Here is a 12081-nt window from a genome sequence, read left to right as displayed (position 1 = left end):
AAAACAACAATTTTGCCCTGTTTTGGGATTTCTTTCCATAGTTGTTTTAGAATAGCACCATGGAAGTACCGTGGAGTATTGTCCAAGAATGAGAATCATTAGTAATTTAGTACAATATAGCCTACATGGTCTTAACTTTCCATCTACCATCATTGTAAAATAGATACTTTTACTTCGTTAACTAAAATACATGCACTCACGAAACAAAGAAGCTTTTGAAATAGACTACAAACAGAGAGTACCGAGAACCACAAGCAAATGTGAAACGATCTTATCTATCTGATTATCACCAGTTCACCACAGCAGGTCATAACCGTTCGATCGCTCATATCAGCAAGCTGAGCAAATAATAAAAGAGGATACAAGAGGAGTGGCCGTGAACGAGGAACTGTAACACGATTCAGTCCACACGGCAAGACAACACCCACCAAAGTTGGCAACAAAAGTCAGAGACATTCCCGCTGACCTGTGCGTCCACTCACTCTCTCTCTCTCTCACTCGCAGCGTGAACGGGTTAATCTCCGTGAATCCAGCGCTTCAGCAGGTAACCTTATGACTTTAAACTTCATTCTGTGTTACAACTATTCTTGAATCATCATTGATCGCGCGCGCTTTCATCCACACTGTAATACATGTGCATGGGCGTTTTTGTCAGTTAAATGTATAATTTTAATACTGAACATTAAATGTGGGCGTTAAACTTGTTTGGAAAGAGTATTAGTAGTTTTTTGGCAAAGTTGAGTTCGACTTCATCCGGCCCTGCGCAGTCCGATCAGTGTATGACATCAAAGTATCGCGAGAGCGATTTAAACGCCACTGCTTTCATGTTTATAAACACGTTTTTAAATACATATGCAGAAATACTTTTGTGTGTTCAAGAAACAAACGCATTTCTGAGCATGACAATTTTGCTTAAAAGCTTTTAATACAAATAAAAAAACAACGCGCCGCAAAGTGCTTTGCATGACAAAATAAAGAGACCGCACTGTTTTGCAAATGGGCTTAGCGTAAAGTATGACACATCTGCTTTCTGACTGCAGTGAAAGCGTTTTAATATAAAACATGGAAATGTTTTGTAAACATTAATCTCTTATATAAAATAGTCATTTAAATGTAGGACATATGCTGTATGTGCATCATAAATTATGAATAAATGATGTACTGTGAGGCCCTGTCAATGGAGGAGCACAAAGAAATGAAAATGAAGAGATTGTCTGGTCTCGGTTCTCTCTGTGAGTTTATTGTTTCAAATGGAAAGCTGACACTAAGCAGAAGGCTGGTAATTACCAGTTTAGCCTCTTCTGTTTAATGAGCTGGTTACCATTTTGCTGGGCATTATTTATTTAACAGTGTCATGCACTGTTGTTAAGTCAAGCTCTCTCCTTCTTACCCATCAGTCCAATAAAGCCATTTGATTTGGTCTATCAAAAAGATAACAAGAAAAGGTCATGTGATGTAGCCCTGACCTGTCAGTCTGACCACAAAGTGTATTTGGATATTCTTGGACACTTAAGTTACACTTGGGTATATAAATGCCATTAGACACTAAATGTTTGTAGTTTACAAAGACAGATATAAAAGATATATATTGTATATGGCATGTTAATTTGTTTCAGCATTTCCTCCTCTTCATCACCAGATCCTTCATCGCAATGGCAGCGGTAAGATGCTTGTTTTGAATATAAAGAAAGACTTTGTTTAAATTATGTTACCGTACGTCTGATATTACATCTCCTGTATGGTCAGCTCAGAAAACATCTTTATTTTAGCACTTTATTTTATCTGACACACTGATACAACTAGTATAGTACACACAGTACAACTAAACATCTAGCAATTTCACATTGCAGTATCACATTACACAGACAATCAAATGAAGGTTGACCTCTTTCTTTTAAGCCGTTTTCCCTTGTATTTGTGTTTTTAAATAGATACAAATGCATATGTTTACAACCAGCTGAAAGTGAATTGTTTCTCATGATATCTTTCTTCTTGTGCTTCAATTTCTGAAATTGGTTTTGTAGAATTTTCTTTCATTCATTTATATATGAGTTGCAATGCACAGTAAAGGAAGAACAGATAACTGCCCATCACACAGGGCAACTCATTCAGTACCATCAGAAAGCATCCCATGATCGACAGAATGACCCCAATGTAATCTTAACCAATGGCTAGTTTGAGGTTTTTTTTATTTCTGGCTAAATTCTATAGATCATATGTTATTGGATAGTTGATGACTTTTATTCTGAAATGAGGAAAATACTCAAACATAATGAGTAAGTGTGTCCAAGCGTTTGTCTGTTAGAATAAATGTAGCTTTTATAGAAGCTAGTTTAAAATGAGACTTGATAAGTCTGTGTAAAGACTTTTTTTCCTGTGTAGTTGGGAAACCGTGGAACTGTGACCGAGGCTTCGGGCTTCAGTGCAGATGAAGATGCTCAGAAACTCTATAGTGCTATGAAAGGAGCTGGTGAGTGATTGAACAAATCAAAACCTTTCACAGACCATCATACTGATACACAGGCACTTGTACATTTTAGTTGAAAATGGGATATTTCACAACAGAAAAATAAAAATTCTGTCATTTACTCGGCCTCGTGTGGTTCAAAAACGTTTTTTTCTGTGGAACACATATTTTAAGAAATGTGGTTTTGTGTACACATAATGAAAGTCAATGTTAGCTTACCAACATTCTTCAAAATATCTTCTAAAAGTCATACATGTTTAAGTGATGAAAAATATTTTCATTTTTGGCTGAACTGCCCTTTAAGAAATGGGAAATAGTTGACTTCCAAACCACTTTTTTCTTTCTTCTGTGAAACACAAGAGAAGTTTTTGTGAGAATGACATGTATGTTAGGGACTGAAAGTTTGAATAAACTCTCTGGATGTTCATTTTTGAGTGAATTGCCCATTTAATACCTTTTTGTGTTTCAAGAAAATATTTTATAACACTACTTAATCTAAAATAATAAACATTTATTGACAGACTTCATTGACAGCATCTTTGATGGAGACCACTGCTTGTTTGTTTGTTTGTTTCTTTCTTTCTTTCTTTGTTTCTTTCTCTTTCTTTCTCTCATCTAAAGGCATGGCATTAGTAGCCAAACCTCACATCCTTGCATAGGATTTCTGCCTCTTTGAATAAATGACAATCATCACATATCCACTGCGGTTGCTATTTAAATGACTTCTAAACCTATTATCCTATTTAAATGTTTTACCATTCAGACCAGACATCTAAATCACATCTGCATGTCAGCTGACACCTGTGGGTCAGCTGGGCTTTTCCAATACAAAGTAGATGTTGGTCCTTCAACATACAAGGTCTTTCCTCATACTAGGAAATCTTACCACAGTGATGTGAATGCTACAAATGCATTCGTGTAATGAACTTCAGCTGATGTTTAAGACACACACACAATGGGCCTATTAAATGCAGGCTTGCTTATGGGAATTCAAGAAGTACGGTATGAATCATCTCCATGTGATTTTGGGGGATGAGTAAGTGTGTGTGCCATTTAATAAATGAAATGCTGCTGTTGCATAATCAAGCATGTGATTTCCTTCCAGTGGTCTTAAAGGGACAGTGCACCCAAAAATGATTTTCACACACAACTTGTATAAGTGTGTATGCTTTTTCCTTCAATAACACAGAGAGGTTTTGTCTACGCTATTTTTTTTCCATGAAATGAAATCAAATAGTGGCCAGAGGCTGTTAGGTGACAAAAAGGCACAACCATATAATTTGTGAGCTATATTTCTATATTAGTCTGAAGTCAATACCATACATTTGCTTAAAGTGATAGTTCACCCCAAAATGAAAATTCTACAAGGCTCCAGACTGCGCCCAAAAACGGTTGCATTCGCGACCAAAAATATCAATTTGCGAGTTTTTGCAGAGATTGCCACTGGTGAAAATACAAATGACTAATTTTAAAACTGGATGCAGCTGGACTTTTTCCGCACACTCAGCGATCTGCTCTCCCTTGTCAGGTGTCTTTACAAAAACACTGCATGCACTCAATGGACTGACATCTGGAGCTGCAGTTGCGGCATTACGCCACAATGGAGGCGCTGTTTTCTTATCAGCACAGTGAAGCACTGAGGACAGAGTTGTTTGATTTCCTCCTAAAGACCTATATTAGGAGCTTTATTAGCTGTATTTCTCGGCTGTTCAGGTGTATATTGTTTCTGTTGCATCCAAGTACTTTTAATTTCTTCATAAGTTTTCCTAAATTAACGTGGCGTACATCACTGAAATGTTTTAAGATGTGCAGTTGGCTCGTTGAATCAGCGTCAGTGAGTGCACCAGTATGAACGCGCATCGTTAGAACATTAGTGTTGATTGTTAACGCCTAATTTGTTTGTAAATTATGTTCATTTCAATTTTTTTTAAACAACGTGATTAGAACAACTCGAAAACAAATGACTCCTTTGAACCGATTCATTTAAAGTCCCATTTTTTCATGAAATATTGCAGCGTTTATTGTAAATAGTTTATCAATGTGGGCCATTCTCTTTTTCAAATTCGTGTGCCCTCATAATCTTTTTTAAACGTAATAATTGTCATTTTTAGAGCTTTTATATGCAAAATCCGCCTAATTTTGAGCCAGGAAAAACCCAACTGAAACTGTGTGATTTAAAAATGTAAGTTAATGTTATGTGGCTCTTAAAAACGATTTGGCGCCTGTTTTTTTCCCTATAGGAGCCAGTGGCTCCTTAACTTATTATTTTTTGTCTGGAGCCCTGTTCTACCATCATTTACTCACCCTCATGTAATCTTTTAAACACAAAAGAAGGTATTTTGAAGAATGTCGGTGAACAAAAACCGTTGGTCCTTATTCACTTCTATTGTAAGGACAAAAAAAACCCCAATGCAAGTCAATAGGGACCAACGGTTTACTGTTACCAACATTCTTCAAAATATCTTTTTTGTTCTGCAGAAGAAAGAAAGCCATACAGGTTTGAAAGTACACGAGGGTGAGTAAATAATGCATTCTCATTTTGGGGTGAACTATCCCTTTAAGGAACGGACTGAATTGCAAATGTAATTTAATTTCAGTCTGTTGCTATATTATGTTAATCGGAAATTACATTTCTTTCAGGCACCAATGAGGCAACCATCGTTGAGATTCTGCCTCGTCGCACTATTGCGCAGCGCCAGAAAATCAAGGAGGCTTTCAAACGGACCGTCGGAAAGGTAACATACTCGGAGACAATTTTACTCAACAGCTAACATCCACAACAACACCTTCCGTTGGAAACTAGGGAAGCTTCTATGTTCTTATCTCCGCAGAAGTTCCTGGTGACAGGAATGGAAACCATCAGGTTTATTTACTTAAAACACGGTGATTAGATAACTTTGTTGACAAGTCTGTAAACTGACAGCAATGGACAAAGCAGAACATGTATGACCGATAACACACGCCGTCATCCGGCTTCAATCATTAGCCCGTCATGTAAACGCACACAGTGAGGAGAGATAGTCCGACCGTCTTATCTCTAGAGACATCCCTGGTATTATGAGTGTAATGATAACAGAGGATGAGTGGAAAGAAGCTGCGCTTTGTCTCCTCGCAGCCTGCATTGATTTTATTGCGCTACCTGTGGGTTTGCTATCTATTAATCTGTAATCCGTCTTTACATAGTAACACAGTAACCATAAACCACGTGAATGAGTCCAGACTGTCAGTAAAAGTCACGGCCGGGTCTTGCTTGCATACGTGGAGTTTATTGACTGTTGCCGTGTAGAGCGAGAAAGAGTGAGTCATTGTGGGGGAAGTTCTGGCCGGCAGACAGACGGTCTGTAGACTGCAGGCCTCACCCAAGCTCACTCTGTAGAGTAACGGTTTCAACTAAACATCTGTTCGTAACATAAAACACCATTCTTTCTTCTTCTGTACAAATGAACTCTTGGAACATAAGGTTTATGAGAAGTATTAGTTTGCTACAGTGTGTCTGGGTGGGATGTTGTGTCGTTTTATTTTATTAATGCAATATAAGTCACTTTGGATAAAAGCGTCTGCCAAATGCATTAATGTAAATGTAAGTGACTCGAACTCTCTTTTTCCATGTGGGATGTTTATTCAGGATCTAATTGATGAATTGAAGTCTGAGCTCACTGGAAACTTTGAGAAGGTCGTGGTCGGCCTGCTGATGCCTGCGCCGGTGTACGACTCGTATGAACTGAGAAATGCCATCAAGGTTAGTGAGGACGAGTGTTTGTCAAGCTCAGCTGGTAGGACACTGCATTAGAAACACAAAGGTTGTGGGTTCGATTCCCAAAGAATGCATACCTTGAATAGACTGTAAGTTCCTCACTGCATTTATTTTCATTTATTTGGGGTATATGCACACGGAGCGATAGCGTCCTTCCGCTAAAATCTCTGCCAGCTCTGTTACGTCCGGCGCCGTAGGAAACAATGGCGTTTCGCTTCAGGATGCACGTAGGATTACGATCACCAACGTGAGTCTAATTATTCAAACACTTCGCCATACGTCGACAATCAAGAAGCAGAAGCAATTCAGGATATCCCGTTTCAAGGTACATCAACAAATACGTAAAAAAGCGAAGTGAACTTTTGCACTTACTAAAGGGATGATCACAGAGGCACTTAACAATGCTCACCCGTTGTGCCGAAATTTTAACGTTTTCTTACTAAACGCATCGTTATCACTTGGTGAAAAATCCCCTTAGTGCTATGAGAGCAGAAGTGACCTAGCTGGCAGCGATTTTAGCGGAAGTACGCCATCGTCCCGTGTGCATATACCCTATTTTGAATGCAAGTAGGCTGTTAAATGATGAATCTCGATTAATCCAGGATAAAAGTTTGTGTTTACACAATACATTTCTGTGTGCATATTAATTTTGCATTTATAAACACGTACACGTACGTATATATATAAATTAAGGAAATATTTACATGTATTTACTTCTATCTGTATATTATTTAAATTATATAAAAATATATTGATTTTTGTTTATATTTTTCTTAAATATATACTGTACATGTTTTATAAATGCAAAATTAATATGCACAGGACATATATTATATACACAAACTTCTATTCTGGATACGATTAATCGCGATTAATCGTTTAACAGCCCTAAATGTAACTTTGACAAACTTTAAAACAACATTAATTGAACTGGATGTGATTAATATAAATAAATAATTTGTCATTACTGACAACAATTGCTACTATAATGATACGTTTTCCTAGAAAATAGTTGCCTGGGAGCATTCCCTACATAACCTCCAAGTCACATTTAATCTGTGTTTCCAGCAGTGTTGTTTTTAAACATTAACCAAAAAGCTCACATTGTTTATTATTAGCTTCAGGTGACTTATTTTACTCTTCCTTCACGTTCTTTAGGGCGCAGGTACAGAGGAAGCCTGTCTGATTGATATCTTGGCCTCCAGGAACAATGCTGAGATAAGGGAAATCATTGCTACTTACAAGAGAGGTTCTTGGATCCAGATTTTTGATTTCGAAAGACAGTTCAAGTTATAAATCATTATTATTCGTTTATGAGATAAGCTTATTTTAAGACGAGAAGACCGTTTTAAACACACTACCTGTGTACCATAAAACATTGTTTGAATATGAAGAATTCGTTAAAAAATGTTTTTTTTCATTGTGCCTTCCAATTAATATCAATCAAACTGCAGTTGGTTTGTTTTGATTTAAGCAATAATAACAAAAAAATACAGCTAACTAACACAATAAATCCATGATAACATAATAAAAAACATGATTTTTGACATTAAAAAAAAAAAGAGTTTCCAATCTCTTTTTGGAACCAAACTCTTCATATACTTTTCTCCTCATATTGTTGTTTTTATTTCATTTGCGAATAACATCATCAATCAGAATGTCAAAAAAGCCTTGAGGATGACGTCTGTGGAGACACTTCTGGAATGTTCCAGAGAGTCTTGGTCTCTTTACTCGCGGTAAACAAACAATCTTCTGTCCTTTTTATTTGTAAAGATGAGTTGCTGGCGTCTTGCTGGTTATGTTTGCAACCTTTCCCACCCGGCCTCTGCAGGTGTGACCCCTGAGATCTGATCGGTTTTATTCTGCTTTGTTTATAGGCTGGCCGTGACGAAAGCTTCAAGGTAGATGATGCTCAAGTTGCCCAGGATGCAAAGGTGAGGTTTTCCATCGTAAATTTGGTTAGCAGGCGGTTTTAATAAGCACATGTTCATTTATGGTGGTGTAACGGGGTTCTGACTGCTTTAATCTGAGAGATTTACTGTACTTAATCCAGTACGGATGTATAGAGGCTTATATCCGGCGTAACATTTGCAACAATCACTAGATGAAAACAGAGGCCCTCAAAAGTATTTGGATGTTAAATGAATGCCACTGTACAGAACGGAATACTAAGTAGTATCTGCAAAAAAACATTTTATTGGAATTAACTTCCCGTTTGTTGCCATTTTGGCAATTACTTCAAACCATCAAAGATGTTTATATTGGATGTTTTGGGTTCCTTTGGGTTTGGGTTTAGAGTTTTGGGTTCCTCGCCACCGTTTGCATACTGTTTTTGCACTATCTGCCTGACCGGGGGGGGCTGCTTTAGAATCTTAAAGTTTTACTTAATTAATATTGCATATAGGAATTTATTATCTGTTATATTTGACCTGTGCTTCTCTCTCCTTTATCCTAAATGTGTGCTCTCACTGAGCGTGTGTGTGTGTGCGTACTTGTCTGTGTACGTACGTGTGTGTGTGTGTTGTGTGTGTGTGTGCGTGCGCATCCGTGTGTGTGTGTGTGTCTCTATGTCTATGTGTGTTAGTACGTGTGCATATTGTGTGTGTGGAGTGTTTTGTGTGTGGGTGTGTCTGTCTTCTGTGTTTTTAACCTTTTCTTGTTTTTGCAGGTACAACTTTGATTGTTTTGCTTGTAGTCAATGTGTGTCATGTACAGCTGCTTTGTAACAATGAAAATTGTAAAAGCGCTATATAAATAAAGTTGAGTTGAGTTGAGTGGATGTATGTAGTCAAGTCTCCTTAAATTTACAGAAGTGTCCATAATTACTCTTTGCTTTATCATTTAACACAAACAGTCATACATTTCAGCGTATACTATCATATATTTCAAGTGTGCCCTATATAGTTAGCCTATAGCAAAGGCTAAATTTATGCCAAATGTTAAATGGTTCTATGCACAAAACATAACAGAAGATGGGACAATGCGGTATAAAATTTGTCAGATCAACTTTTGGGGCAACTGCGTGTTTTTAATACAAGTAGTTAAAGTTATTCTGTTGATAACTTTTATTAGGCGATATACACAGCGTCTGAGACTACTAGTATAGGCTACATACATTTAATAAAAACTAATTATTTCCTCAGGACCTGCTATATATACACAGTATGTGCCTGATCTACTGTAGCGTTTTTGGAGATGACTCATGTTGTCCCAGCGCGATTTGAAAATCTCCCAAACGTCACCTGCAGTGCTGCAGTGATGCAAAAAGCAGACCTTTTATATGTCATTAATTTGCTTACATTTGATTATCGACTCAGAAACCTTATTCATTCTTTTTGTTATTTAATAGTATTACATTTCTGTTTGACATTTTTTTTTAATCCTAAACTTTCCTCACATTTTTCTCCACATTAAAAGAAACGCAAAGACAAATTCCAGATTATGAACGTGGTCTCAGACTTTTTGTGTAGATAAGACACACGACAGTCATGTTATTATGTAGTAATCATTAACGGTTCACAGAAGGACATATCTTAAACATGTTCTTTATTAACCAACAGGACATCTTTGAGGCGGGCGAGGCTCGCTGGGGAACGGATGAGGTCAAGTTCCTCACCGTTCTGTGTGCGAGGAACAAAAACCACCTAATTCAAGGTATCTGTGACCCTTCTGTGACATCAAAACAGAAATCCATCATTCCAGCGATGGATTACTGTAGCAGTATTAGGCAACTTCTAGAAAATAGAATATTAGGATAGACTTTGACCATGACAATTACCACCACCTTGTGGTGACTGAATGCAAATGTTTTTTCCCCAAAGGTACTGGCTTTTCAGTACACTATTACTGTTAAAGAACTGTGAATATAACTCGATGCAAAACAATGTTTAAGGTTTAATAAATGGTATGCACACACTATACAAAAGCAGTGTGCTTCTGTTCCGTTCTAAACATATGTCGTCCTTTTCAGTGTTTAAAGACTATCAGAAGATTTCAGGACGGGACATTGAAGAGAGCATAAAGAGAGAGATGTCTGGCTGTCTGGAGGACGTTTTTCTAGCAATAGGTCAGTCGTAAGCTTCTTTTTCCTCGTTCTCATTTTGTTTCTTGATATTTCGGAGGTTTGCACCTACTAAGATTTAAAATGCTTTGCAGTGAAATGTCTGAAGAATAAACCGGCATTTTTTGCTGAAAGACTCTACAAGTCAATGAAGGTAAAATGAGTCTGATTGTTATTTTATTTTGCCTTTATCAATGCAATAATGATTTGTGTTTGGGCTTTCCGCAGGGCTTAGGCACCACAGATAGTGTGTTGATCAGGATCGTGGTGTCTCGTGCAGAGATCGACATGCTGGACATCAAGGCCGAGTTTCTCAGGATGTACGGAAAAACCCTGGGCTCCTTTATAAAGGTGACACGTGTTCACGCTTAAATTTAATGTCCTCGGTTCATTATAATCACATTCCAAACGCTGCTGAACTACTTTCAATTGTAAATGTACGTTGAATACAGATTTCATATGTTTGATTGTCAATACATTTATACATTCTAGCAAAAATACCATAGAGAGAATATTTTATAAAAAATAAAAAAACAGCACCATTTGTTTTGCAGTTTATCTGATGTTAAAGCCATCACTAACCCTTGTTCTGGTTTTGGTTTGCAGGGGGACACATCCGGGGATTATCGTAAAATCCTGCTGGAGCTGTGCGGCGGGGAAAAGTAGGCGAGGCGTGAAGGGTGGCCACGTCCTGCTCGTTCATTAGCGTGAAACGCTTTCCAAAGGCCTACAACATTTCAAACACATTCCCTGTTAGTAACAGCAATCGAAACCAAACCGTGATGTTAAACAAAAGAGCAATGGTTTGTTTGTTTATTGCCTCTGAACAGTAGCCTTTTATAGATTGGAACGTGAAGTTTATCAAATAAATAAAAGGAGAAAAACAACCCATATTGATTTTTCAGTCTCACTGGATTTTTTCCAAACTCTGCACACTCACTGAGCTCCATTTATTTAATTACTCCAAGTACAATTTGTTTAATGTAACATCTATGTTTGTGTGGTTCAATTATACTAATTGCACAGGCACGTCAGACCTACTGTAGGTCTCTCTGTTTGGCACGATTAGAGATTGAAGAAGCACACTTTTACAGTAGGCAGCTTAGCTTCTATGAAAATAATCTAAAATGACACAGAATCATGTCATTTCATGTCATGTCATCAGTGAATCATGCGGCACTTTTACCACTAAGTGGCATCATGCTCATACTGCAAAGGAAAATCACTGCTGGGGCTTTCAATGATGGGGTACAAGAATGAAGACATCTTTGTCTCTCTTCCTTTAATACAGAGAAATATATTACAATTAAGTATGCATTTACATATGCATTAGAGAAACGCTTTTATCCCAACCAACTTACAGCGCATTCATACTTTTTATAAAGCTACGGAAAATAATGAAGAGAAACAGAGGAAAAATAGGTTCAAAAGAAAGGAACCTCAGGAATGACAAAGTCACTCAACAGCAATGTGAAAGACTGAGAGAATGCAAAAAAACGAGGCTTATTCCATCATCTTTTCATTTTTAGATTATTCTAAAATACATGAAAAGCATATTGAGTTATTTCAACATGAATATGATGTTTTCCTTGCAGTATTCCAGATCTGCAAACATTGCGTCTTTTTGTTATTTTGACCTTTTGTCCCGTTTCCATTTTTCTTGTTGGAATTTGAGAGATGTTATCACTAGTTCACAGAAAAACCCCCACAAATGATCAGACACCATAAACATCAAACATTTTATAGACCGTTTCATCGGTCGCGCGCGCCCCCAGTTAACTTCCGGTTTGTGTTTGGCAA

General features: G+C 37.4%; 1 protein-coding gene across 2 annotated transcripts; it reads left to right on the top strand.

Annotated features, from left to right (window-relative positions):
- Positions 1–385: 385 nt before the first annotated feature.
- anxa4 (annexin A4) lies at positions 386–11172 on the top strand. Of its 2 annotated transcripts, none has more exons than XM_057321952.1 (13): positions 386–544; positions 1640–1661; positions 2383–2470; positions 5108–5202; positions 6093–6206; positions 7380–7470; positions 7878–7957; positions 8099–8155; positions 9782–9875; positions 10192–10287; positions 10377–10435; positions 10510–10632; positions 10888–11172. In XM_057321952.1, exons 2-13 carry the CDS (start codon positions 1653–1655, stop codon positions 10945–10947), a joined length of 966 nt encoding a protein of 321 aa, XP_057177935.1. In that variant the 5' UTR covers positions 386–544; positions 1640–1652; the 3' UTR covers positions 10948–11172. The 2 variants fall into 2 exon arrangements, with proteins under 2 accessions (XP_057177935.1, XP_057177934.1); XM_057321951.1 differs by having other exon boundaries at positions 1617–1661.
- The last annotated feature ends 909 nt before the right edge of the window (positions 11173–12081 follow it).

This window comes from Triplophysa rosa, linkage group LG22, assembly GCF_024868665.1.
Source record: "Triplophysa rosa linkage group LG22, Trosa_1v2, whole genome shotgun sequence".
Taxonomy (NCBI): Eukaryota; Metazoa; Chordata; class Actinopteri; order Cypriniformes; family Nemacheilidae; genus Triplophysa; species Triplophysa rosa.
The sequence above is the reverse complement of the archived record's forward strand: the minus strand, read 5'-3'. Positions and strand labels throughout refer to the sequence as shown.